General features: G+C 35.9%; 1 protein-coding gene across 1 annotated transcript in view; it reads left to right on the top strand.

Annotated features, from left to right (window-relative positions):
- Positions 1–24,902, top strand: part of TEX11 (testis expressed 11) — a 404,765-nt gene that overhangs the window by 254,675 nt on the left and 125,188 nt on the right. Inside the window, exon 16 of the mRNA XM_003272686.3 lies at positions 5,296–5,433. Within this exon, the coding sequence (XP_003272734.1) occupies positions 5,296–5,433 (138 nt within the window). The remainder of the gene's footprint in view (positions 1–5,295; positions 5,434–24,902) is intronic.

Genomic DNA, 24,902 nt, shown 5'->3' with positions numbered 1-24,902 from the left:
TGTCACTGCACTCCAGCCTGGGCAACAGAGTGAGACTCTGAGAAAAAGAAAAGAAACAGAAAGGAAGAGGGGAAGAGAAGAGAAGAGAAAAGAGAAGAGAAAGAAAAGAGAGAGAGGAAAAGAAAGGAAAATAAAGGAAAAAGAAAAAGAAAAGAAAGAAAGGTGGTTTCCAGGGGCTGGGAGGAGGGGAAAATGTGGAGCTGTTTAATGAGTATAGAGTTTCAGTTTTACTAGATGAAAAAGTTCTGGAGATTGGTTGCAGATTAGTCAATTTTATGTTATGTGTTTTTCACCATAATAAAAATATGTTTTTTAAAAATGAAAGCAAAATAGTCTTCCAGACATTTAAAAGCTGAAATAACTAATCACTCAAAGATCTACATTACAAGGAAGTCCTCCGAGCAGAAGGAAACTTACACCAGATGGAAATATGAATCTATACAAATGAATAAAGAATACCAGAAATGGTAATTATATGAGTAATTGATAAGATTTTTTCTTATTATTACAATCTCTTTAAAAGATAGTTTATTGCTTAAACAAAAATAATAACATTGTATTCTGCAGTTTATAACCTGTAAAAGTAAGATGCATGACAAGAACATATAGGCCAACAAGAGAGAAATGGATGTATACCATAAGTGAGGTGGTATAACATCACTTGAAGATAGACTATGATAAGTTAAACATATATACTATGTACCCTAAAACAACCATTAAAATAGCAAAACAAAGAGTTTTTTTTAAAAAAAAAGAGATAAAATCAAATCATAAAAATATTCAAATAATCTAAAATAAGGCAGAAAAAGGAAAGACAGATCAAAAAAGATGGCACAAATAGAAGACAAATAGCAAGATGATAGATTTACATCTAAGCATATGAAAAAAATCACATTAAGTGAAAATGACCTCAAGACCCCAGTGAAAAGGCAGAGATTGTCAAACTGGATAAAAGTGCAAGACCCAAGTTTATGTACTGCTTAAAAGAAATGTACTTTAAACATAAAGATACAAATTGGTTATAAACAAAAGCATCAGAAAAATATGAGACAAGATTGTTCTAAAATTTATATATAAAACAATGGAATGAAAAAGCCAAGATATATTATTAAAAAGTCAAAAAATAATAGATGCTGGCAAGGTTGTAGAGAAAAAGGAACACTTATACATGGTTGGTGGGAGTGTAAATTAGTTCAACCACTGTGGAAAGTAGTATGGCTATTTCTCAAAAAACTAAAAGCAGAACACCAATCGGCCCAGCAATCGCATTACTGGATATATACCCAGAGGAATAAAAAGCATTCTATCATAAAGACACATACATGCAAATGTTCATTGCAGCACTATTCACAATAGGAAAGACATGGACTCAACCTAAATGCCCATCAATGACAGACTGAATAAAGAAAATGTGGTACATATACACCATAGAATATTATGCAGCCATAAAAAGGAAAAGATCATGTCTTTTGCGGGAACATTGATGGAGCTGAAAGCTATCGTCCTGAGAAAACTAACACAGGATCAGAAAGCCAAATAATGCATATTTTCACTTATAAGTGGGAGCTAAATGATAAGAACTTATGAACACAAAGAAGGAAACAACAGACACTGGTGTCTACTTGAGGGTGGAGGATGGGAGGAGGGAGAGGAGCAGAAAAGATAACCATTGGGTACTGGGCTTAGTATCTGGGTGATGCAATAATATGTACAACAACCCCCTGTGACATGTGTTTACCTATGTAACAAACCTTCACATGTACCCCTAAACCTAAAATAAAAATTATAAAAAGAAAATAGCCAAAACAATCCTGAGAGAGAATAGAACAGAAAGAATTACCCTATTCAATTTCAACACTTTTTATATAGCTACAGTAATCTAGACTGTGTGGTATCATTAGAGAGATAGAACCATAGATCAATGGAACAGAATGGAAAACCAAAAAATAATCCCACACAAATATGTTCAACTGATTTTTGAGAAAGCACAAAAGTAATTCAATGGAAAAAGATGGTGTTTTCAACTAATGGTGCTGGAGAAATTGGACATCCATAGAAAAAAAAAAACCCATGACCTTAACTTCACACTTTATACAAAAATTAAATAGATTATAAAATTAGATGTAAAATGTGCAACTATAAAACTTTTATAAAAATACATAGGAGAAAATCTTTAGGATCTAGGCCAGGCCATGTGCAGCCTATTCCCTGCATGAACTGCATCTGATATGTGACTAAAGACAAGCATGTTAAGAAGTTTATCATTCAAAATATAGTAGAAAGCCAAGTGTGGTGGCTCATGCCTGTAATCCCAGTGCTTTGAGAGGCTGAGGCGGGAGGATTGCTCTAGCCTGGGAGCTTGGGACCAACCAGCCTGGGCAATATAGAGGAGCACCATCTCTACAAAAATAAAAAATTTAGCCTGGTGTGGTAGCATGCACCTGTAGTCCCAGCTACTCAGGAGGCTGAGGCAGGAGGATCTTTTGAGCCCAGGAGTTTAAGGCTGCAGTGAGCTGTGATCATGCCACTTCACTCCAGCCTGGGTCACAGAGCAAGATCCTGTCTCTAAAACTAAAAACAAAGAAAACAACAAAACATAGTAGAGGCCACAGCTATCAGGGACATATCTGAAGCCAGCGTCTTTGATGTCTATGTGCTTCTCAAGCTGTTTGTGAAGCTACATTACTGCATGAGTTGCACCATTCACAGCAAGGTAGTCCAGAATCAATCTCGTGAAGCCAGTAAGAACCAAACACCCCAACCCTGATTTAGACCTGTGGGTGCTGCCCACCAACCTCCACCAAAGGCTACATATGGAGCTGAGTCCTTAAGGACTGAAAAAAAAGCTATCCTCTGAAGAAAATAAAGCGAAAATTATACTTAAAAAAAAAAGAGATCCTGTTTAATGGATGAAAAATGCTAGAGACTGGGAGAAAAATTTTCAAACCATGTATACAATGATGGGCTAGTAGCTAAAACATAAAAAGAACTCTCTAAACTCAACGTACAAAGAAAAACAATTCAAAAATTAGCAAAGGATATGAACAGACATTTCACCAAAAAGGGATATATGCATGACAATAAGCACACAAAAAAAGATGACTTATGAGTCATTAGGGAAATGCAAATGAAAACCCCAAGGAGATACCAATACATAATTCTTAGAATAGCCAAAATGGAAAAGATTAACCATACCAAACGCTGATGAAGATGTTGAGGACCTGGAACTTCATGGTGGAAATATAAGATAGTACAAACGGTTTGGAAAATAGCTTGGCAGTTTTCTAAAATGTTAAACTTGCCCCTACCATGTGATCCAGCCATTTCAATCCTATGCATGTACTCAAGAGAAAAGGAATTATTTATCCATACAAAAACTTGCATGTAAAAGCTGATAGCAGCTTTATTTGTAATAGTTAAAAACTGGAAACAGCCAAATGTCCATCAACAAGTGAGTGGATAAACAAACTGGTATATCCTTCAATGAAATACTACTCAGCAATGAAAAGGAATGAACTATTGATAGATGCAATAATGGGGATAAATCTAGAAACTGTTTTGCTGAGTGAAAGGGGCCAGGCAAAAAAGTATTAATACATATTAGATGATTCAATTGTATAAAAGCCTATAAAATAAAAATTAATAGTTATAGAAAGTTATAGAAAGCACATCCATAACTGCTTGGGGGATGAGAGACCAGAATGAGCTGGATTGAGGGATTACAAAGAAAAATTGGTTGTGATGGATGTGTTCACTCCCTTGACTGTGTTGATGGTTTTAGCTATGTGTGTATATATGTGTGTATATGTATATATATACATATATGTGTATATATGTGTATATATGTATATATACACACATATATGTGTATATACGTGTATATATGTATATATACACACATATATGTGTATATATGTGTACATATATGTATATATATCAAAACAATTGTACAGTTTAAATATGCATAGTGTTTTGTATGTCATTTGTACCTCAATAAAACTGTTTTCCAAAAAATGTTATGGTAGGTTTTATAGGAAAAAGACATGAAGAGAAAAAAGGGAACAAAGTCTGAGAAACAAAGAATTAGACCCAAGAGAAGGAAAGAGAATCCCTTATAGGAGCATGTAGAAACCTAGGTCTTATGGTTAGGTACCAAAAGATGGAATGATATTCGTATTCTCTTTTAGAAGGCCTTTATTTATTTTTTTACTGAATAGGTGAAGAACTACTTCAGAATTCCCATTCTTCTATTGATTCTTTTTCTTTCCTCTAATTTTCCAGTCTTGCTGAATAATTTTCTTAAAACATCCACTTCCAACACTGGAGAGGAATGTAATCTTGTTTCTAATTGACTATTTCTAATATGACATATTTCTAATCTACTATGACTAATGTAATAGTCAAAGGCAGTGTTTTACCTATTCAGCACAATTGTTTCTACTTGAAGAGGGTGTTTTATTCCTTGAAGGTCCTAATGGCTCCTATTCTTAATTGAAAAATATGAAGCTTCTTGATAGGGTACGAGGGAGTCATTTACCTTACCTTGGTTTATAAGCAGTCTCAGTTTTCTTAGATTAAGATCCAGGTTATTTCTATAAGATTTTCCCTAGCTAGCTTCTTACCATTGAAAATTTTAAATTTACTGAAGAGAAAAATGTATTTTTGTATACAAATACAGCAGCATCAATTACAATAGTAAAAACCCTGCAAATTCACTAAATAGCTAACATTAAGAAAATCATTATATACTTGATTAAATGTTATGTATCTCTTAAAATTGATTACTGTGAAGACTACATAGCAACATAGATTAATATGTACAAAACAAAATTAAATTGAAAGAATAGAACATGAAATTCTATATAAGCTATGATTACAACTAGGTAAATATACAAAAGAATAAAGTTAAAATTGAACATAGATAAATGAAAATAGCTGCATTAGCATGGTGAATTATGGGTGTTCTCTTTTAAAATTTTTATCGTTGTTGTTTTAATAACTTCTAAAATAGATTTTAAGTTTTCTGGGGTGGTTTACTTCACTCTTAGACTCTTCATCCTATTTGTGAAATTTCTAATGTGTAGGAAAAAGAAAGAATACTGATTGCCACTTTATCTAAAACTTATGTTGACCAAGACTAATAATAAAATGCACTTAGAACCCAATATAAAGGATATTGTGTTTTGGTTGCCTAAAAAATAAACCAACAGCATCTTTTATTTGTTTCTAGAGGTGACTTGGGAAAGATAGGGTAGCGACATTGCTGTGATTTTGTTGTTTCTTTTTAAACTTTAGGTACAAAATTACACTGATGCCCTACAATGGTACTATTATTCTCTGAGGTTTTATTCACCTGTTGAAATGGATCTGGACTTCGCCAAGCTGCAGAGGAACATGGCTTGCTGTTACCTGAATTTGCAACAATTTGATAAGGTCCTTTGATTTATCTATTTTCAGAGGTAGCAAATGTTCTTATGTGCAGTGGCAGAGAGATAGATGCCATGCTGTGACTTCTTGGCTGTTAGTTTAGGATGTCTGAGAGTTCCCTCATATAGAACAAGGTCAAATGGACATTTTCTTGATTTGCACACTGTAAACATTGAGTGAAACTTCCCAAAGAAAGAGAGAATTTGGAATACCATTAATTCTATTACTTACCCTTTATTTTTCACACCTATTCTGAAAGGTAATATATCATTGGAACTGCTGAACAAAGTTATCTGCTACTAACCATCTGTAATATTGTCCTTCGCAGCAAACTAAATTTTGAAGTACACACTTTTGTCAAGCATTCATTGAGACCAAATACTTGAATGAAGTGGCCATTCTTTCACTTTCTAGGTTGTTATCTCTTGCCTTTCCAACCACCCTAGAAAATGTTCTTTAACTGATTTCTTATCAGGACAAAATTCTAGAAGGTAAAGAAGATAAAAGCTTGTTTAAAGATAGAACGGAAATACTTTCCAAAGCAATTAGGACATTTCTTCCTTTGGGTATCATATGGTATGCACATAATGAGGGGTATTCGCTCTTAGAAGGACAAAGAACTAGAAGGGCAAGTGTGGACCCAAATGAAATATGAAGGTTTTTGTTGCCTTTCAAGTTTTAATGACAGGTCTAACCTTTGTTCACCTAGGTGATTAAGGGTAGTGATTCCAGATGTTTTCTTTGAAGGTTTATTTTTGAAGAATTGTTTATCTGACTTAAGTACTTTAGATTTTCTTTCAAGAAAATATTTGCTATTTAGTTTATATGTTATAAATTCGCAGCCCTGGAAGAGAACTTGAAATGTTACTTAATTCATCATAGTGTTGCACAGGCTAGCATTTAACTGTTTCAGAAAATAGTTACCTACAGTTTAAGATCTAAAAGGAAGATGATCATGTAGATTTTGTTACCTAATTCTGCACAGGACAGCACTATTTCAGAAAGGTAGTTGCCTACTGTTTACTTAAAGACCAATAAAGGAGGCAATCACAGAGCTTTTATAACTTCCTTGATTTATGACACAGTGAGCCAGGCAGCTTGGGAAGGACCTCTGTCTGGATGTAGACATGCTAGTTGGGGAATGGGTGCATTTGCAGGCCAAGGGAGGATATCTAATCAGCCAGTCAGGAAAGAAAGAAAAAACACAGTACCAGACATTATGCTAGGCTCTGAGGTTACAGAGATGAACAAAGTATAGTTGCCTTCAACTCACCCAAGCAGCTGACATCATGGTATCCTAATGGGCAGATAAGCAGAGCATGGCAATGAGAGAAATCTAAATGTTGGAAATAGTCTGTAAGTCAGGCACACAGGTGGTTGGCATCACACAAACATAACAGCAGGGAACAGGGTTTCAATCACAGATATTTGGACTCTGAGACAGTACACAAATCTTTGAGGAATAGGAGTATGTGCAGACATACTAGAAAGAGCAAAGTAGATCTCCAAACCTAAAGGGACCAGGATATGAGGCTGTTTTTAAGAGCAGAGCCCCTGCATAGGGAGCCAAACTGGGAAGCAATGACCAGAAGAGGAATACAAGTTGACTAGATACAGTTTTCTGAGACTTAAGCAATGCTACTTACATCTCTTCTAATGTCAAGTTTGGTCCTAGAGCCTAGTATAGCACTGAGTTTATAATTGGAAATTCAAATGGTATTAATAGTGAGGTTAGGAAGAATAGGAGAACAGTAAACCAGGTGTATTTTAATGGTGTGTACTCAATATGTAACTGTATCATTTGTGGCCAGATTAGTGGTGAAGCCAAAGGATATTTTGAATATATTCAAGGTAACTTTGTTGATTACTGTTAGTGTATTTCTCCATTTCATCCTTCTTGTCTTGAATTTAGCAGACATTGATTGGATACCCTCCATATGCAATGAATATCCTCTTATGCACTAGGACAGACAGAAAGGTGAAAAAAATACACAATCCATCATATTTTAATAATCCCACCTTGCCAGTGTCTAACCTTTGTTAACTTTCATTGTCTTTCTTCACTCCTTCCTTTGAGCTGCTTGAGCATTGTTGGGAAAATTTATGAAACCATGTTTATTGGATTTGCTAAAATTTCATGGTTTTTCAGCAAGGTAGTCAATAATACTGACTCTTGTTGAGTTTTTATCACATTCCCCATAGTGATAATTCCAAAACATTTTTTTCTGTCCTTAAGCACCCATGCTTTCTCCTTTGTTGTAGCAAAAGACCTTATCGTGTGATTTGCTGAGCTTGTAGCCACTGACATGAACTTCATCAATTTCTCACCTCTTCACCCATCCTTTCTTTTCTCTTACCTATGAGAAAGAAGTAACTTTGTCTGGGGACCTTACTCTACAGATCTCAACCCTAGCTGTTTAATCATTCTCTACTGTTTCTTTTTTCTTTTTTCTTTTTTTGAGACAGAGTCTCACTCTTGTCGCCCAGGCTGGAGTGCAATGGTGCTATCTCAGCTCACTGCAACCTCTGCCTCCTGAGCTCAAGCAATTCTCCTGTCTCAGCCTCCTAAGTAGCTTGGGATTACAGGCATGGGCCACCAAGCCTGGGTAATTTTTTATATTTTTAGTAGAGACAGGGTTTCACCTTTTTGGCCAGGCTGGTCTCGAACTCTGACCTCATGATCTGCCTGCCTTGGCCTCCCAAAGTGCTGGGATTACAGGGATGAGCCACCGCGCCCGGCCTACTGTTTCTTTCTCCTGTCACTATAATTACCTTGAAGTCTTCTTTATCCAAAAACCTTCCTTCACCTTTGTAATCCTCCTCAAACTTCAGTTCTGTGTCCTTCTTTTTGTTGCCAAACTTTCTAATCCAATTTTTTAGTGTTCATTCATTCAAAAATATTTATTTATTGTCTCCTATGTGTTAAGTACTGTTCTAGGCATTGGGGATATAGTAATGAATAAAATATATAAAAACCTTTATCCACATGGACAAATACTGCTGTCCCCATTATTTTCCACTAGGAGAAGCAAACAATAAAAAGATAAATAAGTATTATGTTATATTATAGGGGTCAACAAACTTTCTGTAAAGAACCACAGTAAATATTTTAGGTTTTGCAGGCCATACAGTCTGTGCTGAAACTAATCAACTCTGTTGTTGTGCCTTGAAAATAGCCATAAACAGTATGTAATCAAATTGGTGTGGCTGTGTTCCAATAAAACTATGTTTTGGAATACTGAAATTTGAATTTCATGTAATTTTCATGTGTCATAAAATATCATTCTTTTGATTTATTTCAGTCACTTAAAATGTAAAATTGTTCTAACTTATGAACTGTACAAAAAATATGGTGGGCCAGATTTTGCCCAAAGGCTATAGTTTGTTGACTCCTGGTATATTAAATATTGATAAGTGCTAAGGAGAAAACTAAGCAGGAAAGGGTGAATATTAAATGTTTCGGAGGAGGGTGAACGGTTGAACTTTTAGATAGGGTGGTCAGGGAAGTCCTCACTGAGAAGATTGTTTTTAAGTAGAGACCTGAGGAAAAAGAGCATTCCAGATGGAGGGAATAACAACTGCAAAGGCCCTAGGGTATTTAAAGAATGGCAAAGAGACCTTTGTGGCTGGAGCCGAGGGAACATTAGGGGAATTAGGAGATGTGATCAGGGAAGTAGTGGTGTCTTAGTCTGTTTCGTGTTGGTATAACAGAATACCTAAGACTGAGTAATTTATAAAGAAAATAGGTTTATTTAAGCTCATGATTCTGCAGGCTGGGAAGTTCAAGGGCCATGGTGCTGGCATTTGCTTGGCTTCTGGTGAGGGCTTTTGTGCTGGATCAAAACATAGCAGAAAGTCAAAGCAAAGTAGACTCATGCCAGGAGACATAATCCAAGGGGCTTCCTGGCTTTATAACAACCTACTTTCATGGAAACGGTTTCTGTTTTATTTCCTTGTATACTATGTTTGTCCCCAACTGGAGTACTTGCTGCTTCCTAGCCATGATCTATGTTTTCTACCTCAGTATCTTTTTTCATGCTTCTTCATTGCAAATTACCTCTTTCCTGCATCCCTAAAATTCCCTTTTCAAAGCCTGGCTTAAAATTCCCTTTTTCAAAGCCTAACTCTTAATGACATTCTTAGCTTCCTGAGGAAATTTCCTTGTCTTGCCTTTCCTCCAAGACTTTGTAACAGTTCTGTTTATCCCTAGATACTTGTTTTCTCATTATATTTTAGTTATTTCTATACCTGCCTTAGTCATCTATTGGACTGTCAGTGACCTCCTTGAGGACAGAGACCATATCTTATCTTTATTTGCCCTTGTACCCAGCATAGTGCCTAATGCATAGTAGATGGTCATTACATTAAAAATAGTTATAAAGACTCAATAAATACCTGTCAATCAACTTCCTCTGATATAGGAATTCCATTTCCTCATGCTATTTCTGTCCTTGCTACTATGCATAATTTGGAAATTAATAGTGATTAAGGTCTGTGAGTGCTCTTTGATTATCAGAGCTGAATGAGATTATATTATTAAAAATGATCCCACTATAACTTTCTCCAGCTCAGCTCTTTTCTCTTTTGAGGGTGAGAACACATTTTATTTTTATTTAAAATGAAATATTGAATCATAGGTCAGAAGTTAATTTGGGCAGGCCAAAGGAGTTAAGAAATAGATTCCCCTGAACTTTTAGTAGATTAGGTTACAGATTCATTAGCTCGCACACTTGGCAACATCTTTTTGAGATAACAATGCCAATTATAGATCATTTCTTTGGTTAGTTTTCTAAATTGTATAAATACAAATTTTTAAATTGCTATTATCCATTCAGATATCTTCAGTACTTTGCATGAGACAATATTAAACAATGTCGTTTCATAGATATCAACTCTGCCTTTGAGGTGTTTGTAGTGCCTTAAGCCCTGTATCCTGATTTTGCTATATTATTTTTGAGGATTTAAAAATGTTTGGTTTGTGCAAGTCATAGGCTTGAATGGATTCAGGATGAAGGAAATGAGCTTGGGTTCTAAATACAGAAGCAATTTATCACACCTTGATATAATGGGATTTTGCTGCAAACCATAATAAAACCTTAATGTTAGTTGACAGATGGATAATGACTTGTTTTGGTGATAGTCTGTGTAAGTTAATGGGAATGCACAATTGGGTACTCTTTAACTCAGTACAGAAGTCCCATCCTCAGCTTGCAACTGCAGTTTAGGTACATGAATGTCATTAGTACTACTATAGTTTGATAAAACTGAACCACACTCTCAAATCACAGAATGGCCGTAAGACTTACAACAGCCACAAAGATGAGACTATTCATAGAATATTTATGTGACCTAAAGTGAAGACAGTTATGTCTCATGTGCTGGTTATATATTGTTTCTCTTTACCATATAAAGTTCAAAAAATCATGCCCTTCTATTATAGGACCAAAAATGAGCTTGGGACCAGCAGACATAAACTAGTGATATTCACTAGATGGCACTGTGGCCTCTGTACTTCATCAGCTTGTGCTTGACTGATTCTGAGGGGTTTTTTTTGTAATTCTTAGGTAGATGTACCTTTCCCACAAACGCATCTATATGGATGTAAAAAAAAAAAAAAACCACTAAAGAAACATAAGATGAAGGTCAGCTGTGACTCATTTGATACAGCTATGCTGTAAAATACCCTGATTGAGATTCCAAGTCAACAAATATTAAATGCCTAATCTGTGCCAAGCACTATAGAATAAGTAGAAGACATGATCTATTTTGTAAGTGAACCTAAAATATTAATGTGGAAACAATATTTACAAATATAAAATAATTAGAAAATAATAAAAGACTGTTCAATCACACATCATTGTGTGGTATAGACCACATGAACTTAGAATAGGAATATATAGATGAGGACATTTGTGAATATTGATTGAATGTACATATGATGTGAAGCTGAAAAGAGTAATTGATTTGTTAGAAGATAGAGTCAGATCTGAAGGGACCTTAATAGGTTGAAATGATGAGCCTATTCTAGCAAGACGAAGACAAACAGGAAACAACAAAACATCCTATAATTGGATCCCCAAAACCAATTGTACAAGAACAAAATAGATAAAATATGGCTTTAACAGCAGCATATGTGAGTCACTTGGTACATTTTATTGACTATAAGCACTGCATAAGACAAAAATACTAAGAAAGTTTGCTCAAATTAGGTTGAATCAATAGAGATTTAATGTATAGAAGGAGAAAAAGTGGCAATCACCCTCTATTCTGCTCTGGTTAGAATATATCTGATGTACAGATTCAATCAAACACAGACTGAAAATATTCAGAAAAAAACAATTTAGAAAATAGCAATACAACATAGAAAATAATGCAAATATAAAACAATACAGTGTAACTACTATTTACAGAACATTTACGTTGCATTAGGTGTAAGTAATCTAGAGATTATTTAAAGTGTACAAGAGGATGTGTGTAGGTTATATGCACCTACTATAAGGAACTTGAGCATCTGCAGATTGTGATATCCGAGGGTGTCCTGGAACCAATCCTCTACAGATACAAGGGAACAACAGTATAGACAGCCCTTGACTTACAAGGGTTCGATTTAGGATTTATCAGTCTTATGATAGTACGAAAGCAATACTCATTCAATAAGCTCCTCAAGTTACCATGGGGTTATGTCTGGATAAATCCATCATAAGTTGAAAATGCACTTTCTACTTAGGATATTTTCAGTTTACCATGGGTTTATCAGGATGTAACCCCATCATTAGTTGAGGAGCATCTGTATTGTATTGGATTGAGGGGCACCACTTATGAAGGAGGATATTGACAAACCCAAGTGTGCCAAGAGGAAGGCACTGAGGATGGTGAGAGCACTAAAAACCATCTTATTTGAAGAATAAACGAAGTGTGGATGTTAAACTTGGGAAATGGAAGATTTACGAGAAACACAATAGCTTTCTTCCAATATTTGAATGGCTGTCAGGGAGTAAAGAAATTAAATTTATTTCATGAGTGCTTCCATGGGTGAGACCTACAAGGAGTGAGATTTTGGATTATCATAAGGAAATCCTTTCTTAATGATTTGACGTACCAAAACACTGAAATGGATTTTCTTAAAATAGAGTGAATTCTCTCATCTTGAATATATTTAAGTAAAGACTGAATGACTTGGTATAAATGTTATAGAGGAGATTCAAGCATCAGAAGAATTTTTTGACTAAGAGAACTTTGAGGTATCTTCTGCCTGCATTTTTCTAAAATATCAGTATAACCTGATAAAATGTATTATAGTCAAAGAGGATTTTGTGGGGGACTAGGCTCATTAATCACTGAATTTTAAAACTAAAGGAACCCTTACAAGTCTTTACTAATTTATTTTAAAATGAATTTATAAAAATATAATTTACATACAAAAATGCATTCATTTTAGGTATAGTTTGATAATTTTGACAACTTTACACCCCAAATTTACCGACTACCATGGTCTAGATATAGAAGACTTCCATTATCCCTAGAGATTTCCTTGTGTTCCTTCCCAGTCAATCCTCACCTCCATTCCCAGCGCCAGGCAGTGACTGGTATGCTTTCTATCACTATAGGTTAGATTTATCTTTCCTAGAGTTTCATATAAATGGAATTACATGGTATGTACTTTACCTTTTTTTTAAATCTGGCTTTCACTCAATTTTAGAATTTTAGAATTTTAGAGAATCACCCTTGTTGTTGAATATATCAATAGTTTCTTTTTATTGCTGAATAGTAGTCAATTGTGCGGATATACCACAATTTGTTTATCCGTTCATCTGCTAATGGATATTTTGGTTGTTTTCAGTTTGAGGCTATTATGAATAAAGCTACTATGAACATTGAAGTACAGGTCTTTGTGTGGGTATTTGTTTTGGTTTCTCTTTGGTGAAACCAAAGTTTCTAGAAATGAAATTGCTGGGTCATATGATAAGTGTATTTTTAAGTTTATGAGAAACTGTCAAGCTGTTTTCCAAAGCAGCTGTACCATTATACATACATGCCAGCATACCAGCAATGAATGAGAATGCCAGTTCATCCACAGCCTTGTCAACATATGGCATTTCCAATCTTAAGTTTTAACTATTCTACTAGGTGTGTTATGGGTTTTAATTTAATGAAATCAAATTTACTATATTTTTCTTTTATGGTTTATGTCTTATTGTGTCTTATTTAAGAAATCTCTGCCTACATCAAAATGGCAAAAAAAAATTCTCCTATGCATCCTTTTAAAAATTTTATACTTTTAGCTTTTTTAGCTTTTGTGTTTAGGTCTGTGATCTATCTTGAATTAAGTAAGTGTGTGTGTGTGTGTGTGTGTGTGTGTGTGTGAAATAGATCGTTTCATTTTTTTTTCCATATAGATATCATGTTGTTCAAGCACCAGTACTGAAAGACTATCCTCTCTCCATTGAATTGCCTTGGCACTTTTGTCAAAAATCAATTGGTCATAAGTGTTTGAATGTTTCTGGACTGTATTATATTTCATTGGTTCTAGATATCTATTCTTATGCTAATACCGCATTCTCTTGATCATTGTAGTTTTATAGTAAGTAGAAAACTTAAGCTGTGTAGATCCTTAACTTTGTTCCTTTTTGGAATCATTTTGACTATTCTAGGTTATCTATATTTTCATTTAAATGTTAAAATTAGCTTGTCAACTTCTACAAAAATGCCTGCTGAAATTTTGATAGAGATTGCATTGAATTTATAGATCAATTTGGAGAGAGTTAACATCTTAACAGTATTAATAAGTATTCCAATCCATTAATACAGCATAGATCTCTACTTATTTAGGTCTTCTTTAATTTCTCTCATCAATATTTTGTAGTTTTCAAGCATAAAAATCTTGTATATATTTTGTTAACATTATCCTAAAGAATTTATGTTGTTGATGATATTGCAAATGATCTTGGTCTATTAATTTCAATTTCTATTAAATTCAATTTCCAATTGTTCATTGCTAACATACAGAAATTCAATTGATTTTTTTCGATTGTGGTAAAATATATATAACATAAAATTTACCGTTGAAAGTGATTTACAGTTAACCATTTTAGTATACAGTTCAGTGGCATTAAGTACAGACACATTGTTGTAAATTCTTTTCTTTAAGAATGTTGAATATCGGCCCCCACTCTCTTCTGGCTTGTAGAGTTTCTGCCGAGAGATCAGCTGTTAGTCTGATGGGCTTCCCTTTGTGGGTAACCCGACCTTTCTCTCTGGCTGCCCTTAACATTTTTTCCTTCATTTCAACTTTGGCAAATCTGACAATTATGTGTCTTGGAGTTGCTCTTCTCGAGGAGTATCTTTGTGGCGTTCTCTGTATTTCCTGAATCTGAATGTTGGCCTGCCTTGCAAGATTGGGGAAGTTCTGGATAATATCCTGCAGAGTGTTTTCCAACTTGGTTCCATTCTCCCCGACACTTTCAGGTACACCAATCAGACATAGATTTGGTCTTTTCACATAGTCCCATATTTCTTGGAGGCTTTGTTCATTTCTTTTTACTCTTTTTTCTCTAAACTTCTCGCTTCATTTCGTTCATTTGATCTTCCATCACTGATACGCTTTCTTCCAGTTGATCGAATCAGCTACTGAGGCTTGTGCATTCGTCATGTAGTTCTCGTGGCATGGTTTTCAGCCCCATCAGGTCCTTTAAGGACTTCTCTGCATTGGTTATTCTAGTTAGCCATTTGTCTAATCTTTTTTCAAGGTTTTTAACTTCTTTGCCATGGATTTGAACATCCTCCTTTAGCTCAGGGTAGTTTGATTGTCTGAAGCCTTCTCTCAACTCGTCAAAGTCATTCTCTGTCCAGCTTTGTTCCATTGCTGATGAGGAGCTGCGTTCCTTTGGAGGAGGAGAGGCACTCTGATTTTTAGAATTTTCAGTTTTTCTGCTCTGTTTTTTCCCCATCTTCGTGGTTTTATCTACCTTTGGTCTTTGATAATGGTGACGTACAGATGAGGTTTTGCTGTGGATGTCCTTTCTGTTTGTTAGTTTTCCTTCTAACAGTCAGGACCCTCAGCTGCAGGTCTGCTGGAGTTTGCCAGAGGTCCACTCCAGACCGTGTTTGCCTGGGTATCAGCAGCGGAGGCTGCAGAACAGTGGATATTGGTGAACAGCAAATGTTGCTGCCTGATTGTTCCTCTGGAAGTTTTGTCTCAGAGGAGTACCCAGCCGTGTGAGGTGTCAGTCTGCCCCTACTGGGGGGGTGCCTCCCAGTTAGGCTACTTAGGGGTCAGGGACCCACTTGAGGAGGCAGTCTGTCTATTCTCAGATCACCAGCTGTGTGCTGGGAGAACCACTACTCTCTTCAAAGCTGTCAGACAGGGACATTTAAGTCTGCAGAGGTTTCTGCTGCCTTTTGTTTGGCTATGCCCTGCCCCCAGAGGTGCAGTCTACAGAGGCAGGCAGGCCTCCTTGAGCTGCTGTGGGCTCCACCCAGTTCGAGCTTCCTGGCCGCTTTGTTTACCTACTCAAGCCTGGGCAATGGCGGGCACCCCTCCCCCAGCCTTGCTGCCACCTTGCAGTTTGATCTCAGACTGCTGTGCTAGCAATGAGCGAGGCTCCGTGGGCATAGGACCCTCCGAGCCAGGCATGGGATACAATCTCCTGGTGTGCCATTTGCTAAGACCCTTGGAAAAGCACAGTATTAGGGTGGGAGTGACCCGATTTTCCAGGTGCCGTCTGTTACCCCTTTCCTTGGCTAGGAAAGGGAATTCCCTGACCCCTTGTGCTTCCTGGGTGAGGCAATGCCTTGCCCTGCTTTGGCTCATGCTCGGTGCCCTGCACCCACTGTCCTGCACCCACTGTCTGACAATCCCCAGTGAGATGAACCCAGTACCTCAGTTGGAAATGCAGAAATCATTCGTCTTCTCTGTTGCTCACACTGGGAGCTGTAGACTGGAGCTGATCCTATTTGGCCATCTTGGCTCCATCCCTAATTTTTGTATTTTTAATAGAGATGGGATTTTACCATGTTGGCCAGGCTGGTCTTGAACTCCTGACCTCAGATGATCCGCCCACCTTGGCCTCCCAAAATGTTGAGATTGCAGGCGTGAGCCACCACGCCCAGCCTTTTATTGCTATTTTAGAGTATATAAAACAAAATTATAAAACAAAATTAACTGTAAAACAGCCTCAGACAAGTCCTTCAGGAAGTGTTCCAGAAGAAGGCATTATCATAGTAAGTGACAGTTCCATGCATGTTATTGTCCCTGAGGACTTTCCAGTGGGACAAGATGTGGAGGTGGAAGACAGTGATACTGATGATGATCCTGAGCCTGTGTAGGTCTAGGCTAATGTGTTTTTTCATGTCTAAGTTTTTAACAAAAAGTTTGAAAAGTCAAAAAAGATTTTAAAATGTTAAAAATCAAAAATCTTGTAGAATAAGGATATAAAAAGGAAATTTTTGTACAACTGTACAATGTTTGTATTTTAAGCTCGGTGTTATTACAAAATACTCAAAAAGTTTTTTAAATATTAAAAAGTTTATAAAGTTAAAAAATTACAGTAAACTCCATTATTGAAGAAAGAAAAATATCCTTTTATAAACTGAGTGTAGCCTAAGTATACAGTGTTTATAAAGCCTACAGTAGTATACAGTAATATCCTAGGCCTTCACATTCACTCACCACTCACTGACTTACCCAGAGCAACTTCCAGTCCTACAAGCTCCATTCATGTAAGTACCCTATACAGGTGTACCGTTTTTTATCTTTTATACCCTATATTTACTGTATTTTTTCTAGGTTTAGATATGTTTAGATATACAAATACTTACCATTAAAATTGCCTACAGTATTCAGTACAGTCACATGCTGTAGAGATTTGTAGCCTAGGAGCAATGGGCTATACCATATAGTCGTGTATAGTAGGCTGTACCATCTAAGTTTGTGTAAGTACACTATGGTGTTTACACAAAGATGAAATTGCCTAATGGCACATTTCTCGGAATGTACCCCTGTTGTTAAGTGACACATGACTGTACCACATTTTGTTTATCCTTTCATCTATTCATTGGACACTTGGGTTGCTTTGACATTTTGGCTATTATGAATAAATACTTCTATGAATATAGATATTACAAGTATCTTTTTTAGTTCCTGCTTTCAGTTTTTTTGAGTATTTACCTAATAATATAATCATTGGATCATATTGTAATTCTGTGTTTAACATTTTGAGCAATCATCATACTTTTTTCCACAATGGTTGTACCATTTTACATTCCCACCAGTAATGCACAAGTGTTCCAATTTCTCCACATCCTGGTCAACACTTACTATTTTTAAGTTTTTTGATAAAAGCCATCCTAATGGGTTTGAAGTGTTCTCTTATTGTGTTTTTGATTTGCATTTCCCTAATGACCAGTGATGTTGAACATATTTTCATGTGCTTATTGGCCATTTGTGTATCTTCTTTGGAGAAACATCTATTGAAGTCCTTTGCCCATGTTTAATAGGGGTTTGTATTTTATAGTGGTTGAATTGTAGGAATTATTTATATATTTCAGATATTAACCCCTTACCAAAATATGATTAGCAAATATGTTTTCCCATTCTGTGGCTTGTCTTTTTCTTAGTGTCTTTTGAAGAACAGTAGATTTTTAAAAATTTTTGATGAGGCCCATTTATCTGATTTTTCTTTTGTTGACTGTGCTTTGGGTGTCATATCCAAGAAGTCATTTCCAAATCCAATGTCATGAAGATTTTCGCATGTGTTTTCTTCTAAGACTTGTATAGTTTTAGCTCTTATGTTTACACCTTTAATCCATGTTGAGTTAATTTTTATGTGTGATATAAGTTAAAGATCCAGCTTCTTTCTTTTGCATGTGGATATCCTGGTTTCCCAGCACCATTTGTTGAAAAGACTGTCCTTTTCCCATTGAATAGTTTGGGAAACCTTGTCAAAAACCATTTCACCATATATGTGAGGGTTTATTTCTGGGCTCTCTATTATATTCCATTGGTCTATATGTCAGTCCTTATCTCAGTACTATACTGTTTTGATTACTATATCTTCATAGCTAAGTCTTGAAATCAGGATCCCTTGAAACTTCATATGAATTTTAGGATGGGTTTTTGTATTTATGAAAAAAAAATGCCCTTGGAATTGTCATGGGGATTACATTGAACCTGTACATTGAACCTGTACATTGAACACTTTGGGTATCTTCATTTTTCAGTGTTTATCTTTTACTGTGGTAAAATATACATTATCTTCATTCCTTCTTCAAATTTTTTCTTCTTTTTGACTTTCAGTCTCTTTTGGCATTATTGGCTGTATTTATTTACTTTTGACTTTCTTCTTGTTAGTCTTCATTTCTGAAATGACTTCTTTTACTTCTAATATTTTCCTTAGCTCTACCACCTCATTTCTGAGTTTTTCTAATTATTACTATGGGTTTTTTTGTTTGTTTGTTTATTTGTTTATTTTGAGACTGAGTCGCACTCTGTCGCCCAGGCTGGAGAGCAGTGGTGCTATCTCGGTTCACTGCAACCTCCGCCTCCCAGGTTCAAGCAATTCGCCTCCCTCAGCCTCCCGAGTAGCTGGGATTACAGGCACCCGCCATCATGCCCTGCTAATTTTTGTATTTTTGTAGAGACGAGGTTTCACCATGTTGGCCAGGCTGGCCAGGCGGAACTCCTGACCTCAGGTGATCCGCCCTCCTCAGCCTCCCAAAGTGCTGGGATTGCAGATGTGAGTCACGGCGCCCCGCCTCTAATTCTTATCTATGTTGATCTTTCATACCTTGTATCATTTTTAAATGTGTTTAGCTCATTTTGAAATAGTTGGTTATGATTTTGACCTGTTTTTTGAGCACATTTTTCTGACATGCTTTCATTTTCTGTGGGGATACTTTGCTGCTGCTGATGCTGCTGCTGCTCCTTTTTTTAAATTTTTTTTTTACAACTTTTTAGGGTATTTACCTTAAAGCTTTACTGTTTCTCATTTTGATGTGAAATTAGTTTTCCTTAACTTATAAAAAGGTAGACATTTAGAAAGTATTACTACTTCGCAGAGCTCCCTTTTTTGTTTTTGGTTTGGTTTGGTTTGTTAGTGTTTAAAAATAAGGCAACTTTTATTCTGAGATTTCCTGGCTCTGCTTCTCTCTGTCTTTTGGTGTACACCCACACTGTCCAATATGATAGCAATGAGGCATGTGTGGCTATGTACATTTAAGTTTAAATTAATTAAAATTAAATAAAGTTATAAAAATTTATTTCTTCAGTTGCAGTAGCCACATTTCAAGTGCTAAATAGCCATGTGTGGCTAATGACTACTCTATTGAATAGCACAAATATAGAACATTTCCACCATCACAGAATTCTATTGGACAACACTGATCTATACTTTTTCTTTCATCTTTGTTGTCACTGTCCTGTTCAGTTTTTTATTGTACTCTCAGCAGTTTCTCCTTAGTGTGGAGCCTCTCAGAGGGGAGCTCTAGTGGGTAAGCTTTAAGGGTTCATAGGGCCTAGACTGCTATCGCTTCTTTAGTACATCTTTGATATGAGGTCCTTGCACTCACTCAATAATGGAGAAAGCAAATTATCTCCCAATTTCAACTGCTATTCTCCGGTTTCCCCATCATGCTATTCAGTTGATTTCTACAAGCCAGTTTTGGGGTCCTCCTTTTCTATATAGTCCATTAGACGCTTCCCTGTTACTTCCTTTTTTTTCTTCATCCTGTACAGATGCTGACATAATGCAGGTCTTGTAGCTGTTGTTGCTTTTTCTCCACCCACTTGGGTTTCTTAATGCCTGGGGATACTTTGTCACTCAGTTTAGTTATAAACGCTGTCTGTGGTTTTTGGGTTTTGCCATCTGCATGCTCAGTTGTTTTTCATGAGAATTCAGAGACATGTTACCTCTACCACATATTTCCAGAATCATTTTATACAGTTTTTTTTTCTTCCTACCTACATACCGACAGGGTCTCACTTTGTCACCGAGGCTGGAGTGCAGTGGTGTGAACACAGCTCACAGCATCCTCAACTTCCTGGGCTCAAGTAATCCTCCTATCTTAACCTCCTGAGTAGCTAGGACCACAGGCATGCACCATCATGCCTGGCTAATTTAAAAAAATTTTTTTGTTGAGACGGGCGTCTTACTATGTTGCCCAAGCTGGTCTCAAACTCCTGGACTCAGATAATCCTCTCGCCTCAGCCTCCCAAAGTGCTGGGATCACAGGCATGATCCGCCATGCCCAGCCTCATATGGCATATATATATACACAGCTACCTTTGCTAAAGTCTCTTAATAATTGTAGTAATTTGCTTATAAATTCTTCTGGGTTGTCTACATATTCAATTATACAAATTGACAATTGTGTTTCTTCTTTTTCAATATGCTTTATGTATTTCTTGTCTTATTTTGTCTAATAATTCAACTACTATGTTGAATTAAAGTGGTGTTTTGGATTTAAAAGGGAAAGCTACCATAAATTGCCATTAAGTATGATGTTTGCTTTAGGGTTTTTTTGTGTTGTTGTTGTATAGATACAGTATTAGTTTCCTAGGGATGCTATAACAAAGCACTACAAACTGGGTGGCTTAAAACAACAGAAATGTATACACATAGTTCTGGAAGCTGGAAGTCCAAAATCAAGGTGTCGATAAAGCTATGCTCTCTCTGAAGACTTTAGCAGAGGATTCTTCCTAGACTAGATTTGCTTAATGGTTAGGTAAATGGTCACTTTTGTAAATACTCTGTGTGTGCTTGAAAGAAATGTGTTTTCTGCAGTTTTTAGGCACTGTGTATGTACATATATGTACAGATGTTCCTTGACTTACGATGGGGTTATATCCCAATAAATTTATCATAAGTTGAAAATATCATAAGGTGAAAATGCAGTTAATGCTGGCAAAATGGCAGGCATCTACAACTTATGGTGGTTTGACTTAATGATATTTTGATTTTATAATGATGTAAAGGCAATATACAGTTAGTAGAAACCATAACCCCATCATAAGTTGTAAGGAGCTCCCAGACTTAGATGTGGTTACATCCTGATAAACCCGTGGTAAAGTCAAAAAATCATAAGACAGAGACCACCTGTATACACACATGCATAAATTTAGATTAAGTTTGTTCATTTTGTTTGAATCTTCTGTATCAAAACTCATATTTTGTGTACTTACTCTATCGCTTACTGAGATGAGGCCCTGGAATTTCCCTTTATGGTTTGAATTGGTCTGTTTCTTTATTTAATTTTATCATTTTTGCTTTATATATTTTAGGCCATACTACTTATACATACAAAATTAGTACTGTAATATATTTGTTTGTTGAAGTTTTATTGTTATGCAGTGATCTTCTTTATATCTAGTATTATTTTCTGCCTTAAAGTCATTTTTGTCTGATATTAATATATCCACACTTTGGTTAATATTTTCCAGATAGATCTTCTCTAATCCCTTTACTTTGAACTTTTAATACATTTATATTTTAGGTGTGCCACTTCTAAAGAACATGTAGTGACATATTTTTAATCCAGTCTGACCATTTTTGCTTTTTAACTAGGGCATTTCGTGTTTATACATTTAATACAGTATTGGTATATCTGAGTTTAAATCTATAACTTACTTTATGCTTTCTATTTGTCATTTCTTTTTTTTTTTTTTTCTTTTTTTTTTTCTTTTTTTTTTTGTTGAGACAGAGTCTCACTCTATGCCCAGGCTGGAGTGCAGTGGTACAATCTCTGCTCACTGCAACCTCTGCCTCCCATGTTCAAGTGATTCCCATGCCTCAGCCTCCCAAGTAGCTGGGATCACAGATGTGTGCCACCACACTCAGCTAATTTTTATATTTTTAGTAGAGATGGGGTTTCACCATGTTGGCCAGGCTGGTCTCAAACTCCTGATCTCAGGGGATCCGCCTGCCTGAGCCTCCCAAAGTGTTGGGATTACAGGCGTGAGCCACCGTGCCTGGGTTCTATTTGTCATTTCTATCCCGTTTCTTTTTCTCTTCTCACTTGCCTTCTTTGGGATCAATGTTTCTAAATAATAGACTTTACCCGTTACAGCAGTTTTAGGTTTACAGAAAAATTGAGTAGGAAATATAGAGTGTTTTCATATACCCCCTCACCATTCTTCACATACTCAGTTTCCCCTGTCATTAACATCTCACATTAGTGTGCTATATATGTTACAATTGATAAGCCAATATTGATATGTCATTTTTAACTAAAGTCTGTAGTTTATATTAGGGTTTAATCTTTGTGTTGTACATCATATGTGGTTTGATGAATGTATAAAAACGTGTCTACCATTATAATACCATACAGAATAGTTCAACCCCCTGTGGTTCACCTATTCATCCCTTCCTCCCTCTCACTGAACTAGTGTCAACCACTGATCTTTTTACTGTCTGCATAGTTTTGCCTTTTCCAGAATGTCACATAATTGGAATCGTGCAGTATGTAGCCTTTTCAAATAGGTTTCTTTCACTTAGCAATATGCATTTAAGATTCCTTCATGTCCTTTTATGGGTTGGTAGTTCATTTTTTTTAGTGCTGAATAATACTCCACTATCTGGATATATTAGTTTATACACTCACCTATGGAAGAACATCTTGGTTGCTTCCAAATTTTGGCAGTTATGAATAAAGCTACTATAAATATCTTTATGTAGATTTTTGTGTCGACATAAAGTTTTGACACATTTGAATAAATACCAAAGGTGCAACTGCTGGATTGTATGGCAAGAGTATGTTTAGTTTTGTAGGAAACTGCCAAACTGTCTTCCAAGTTGGCTATACCATTTTTCATTCCCACCAGTGATGAATGAGAGTTCCTGTTGCACCGCATCCTTGCCAGCATTATATGTTGTTAAAGTGTTTTGAATTTTAGTTATTCTAATAGATGTGTAGTGGTATCTCATTGCTGTTTTAATTTGCAAAACCCTAATGACATAAGATGTTAAGCAGCTTTTCATATACTTATTTGCCATCTGTCTATTTTATTTAGTGAAGTGTTTCTTCAGGTCTTTTGTGCATTTTATACTTGGGTTGTTTATTTTCTTATTGTTGAGTTTGAAGAATTCTTCATACATGTTGAATACCAGTCCTTCATTAGATATGTGTTTTGCAAATATTTTTTCCCAATATGTGGCTTTTATCATTATTCTCTTAATGATGTCTTTCACAGAGCAGTTTTTAATTTTAATGAAGTTTAACTTACCAGTTTTTTCTTTCATAGATATGGTTTTGGTGTTGTGCTAAAAAGTCATTGCCGAAGTTCACCTAAAATTTCTCCTATGTTATCTTCTAAAAGTTTTATGGTTTGGGGTTTTATATTTAGGTTATAATCCATTTTCAGTTAATTTTTGTGAGAGGTTTATGGTCCGTGTCTAGCTCTACTTTTTTACATGTGGATGTCTAGTTGTTCCAGCATCATTTGTTAAAAATACTGTTTTCATTTTTTTTTCATTCCAGTCTTCGCCTCCTACTAGTGTGAAAATTATTTACTGCTTCTGATCTTTTAGTGGCTATCCTGGAAAGTATACAATCCTTTTTTAACTGTCTTCCATGTTTGTAATCGCTCTGTGCTGCACTTTGGCTATTTTATTCTTTCAGCCCACTAATTTTCTCTTCACCTGTTTCTAATCTGCTATTAAACCTGTTTATTATGTTTTAATTTGGGTAATTGGGTTTTTCATTTCAAAAAGCTTCTTTGTTTCAGATCCCCAAGGTCACATTTTATGGTCTCTGTTTCCTACTAACTTCACTGATATGCAAAGTATTTAATAACTGGTATGGCACAGGTAATAATGAGATAGAATGGATACCATCTAGAAATAACCACTATAACTGTATTAATTTGTACCACTGTATCAACCCACATACATATATTTTGAACATACATTGTATTTCTTTAGACTTTGAAAACATAGGTGTTTTATAACCAGTTTTTCATAATTCTAGTATCTGCATCTTGAGGGTCTGCTTCTGCTATCTCTTGTTTCTGCTGTTTATGGTACCTTGTTTCCGAGTGTGCTTTATTTTTGTAATGTGAACAATTCATGGTTCTTGAAAAATTATTTATGGAAATATTTCAAAGGCTGAGATAAGGTGCTTTCCCCCAGAGAAAATTTACATTTGCTTCTGTAGATGCTTGGGAGCTATCTAAACTAAATTCTCAGCTTTAGGTCTTTTAGCTTCCTGTGTAACGTAGTTTGGGTCAGTAAATACATGCGTCTCCTGGTATTACACCTCATAGATTGTTTCCCTCCACCCCATTGTGCTGCCTTCTATTCAGCACTAAGGTAACTTTATTTGCAGTTTTCCGGGGATGTGGGTAGGAGTGGGTTTACTTTTGGCTTGTCCCTAGTCTAGGAGTGTGATCCGTTGGAACTTGATGTCTGTTCCCCTGACCTAGTGATGTCCCTCAAAACTAAAGTTAACATTTGCTTGCATTTGCAAATGCTTACCAGATAAAA

This window comes from Nomascus leucogenys, chromosome X, assembly GCF_006542625.1.
Source record: "Nomascus leucogenys isolate Asia chromosome X, Asia_NLE_v1, whole genome shotgun sequence".
In the NCBI taxonomy this organism is placed as follows: domain Eukaryota; kingdom Metazoa; phylum Chordata; class Mammalia; order Primates; family Hylobatidae; genus Nomascus; species Nomascus leucogenys.
Note: the sequence above shows the minus strand (reverse complement) of the source record. Positions and strands in the feature narration are given on the sequence as shown.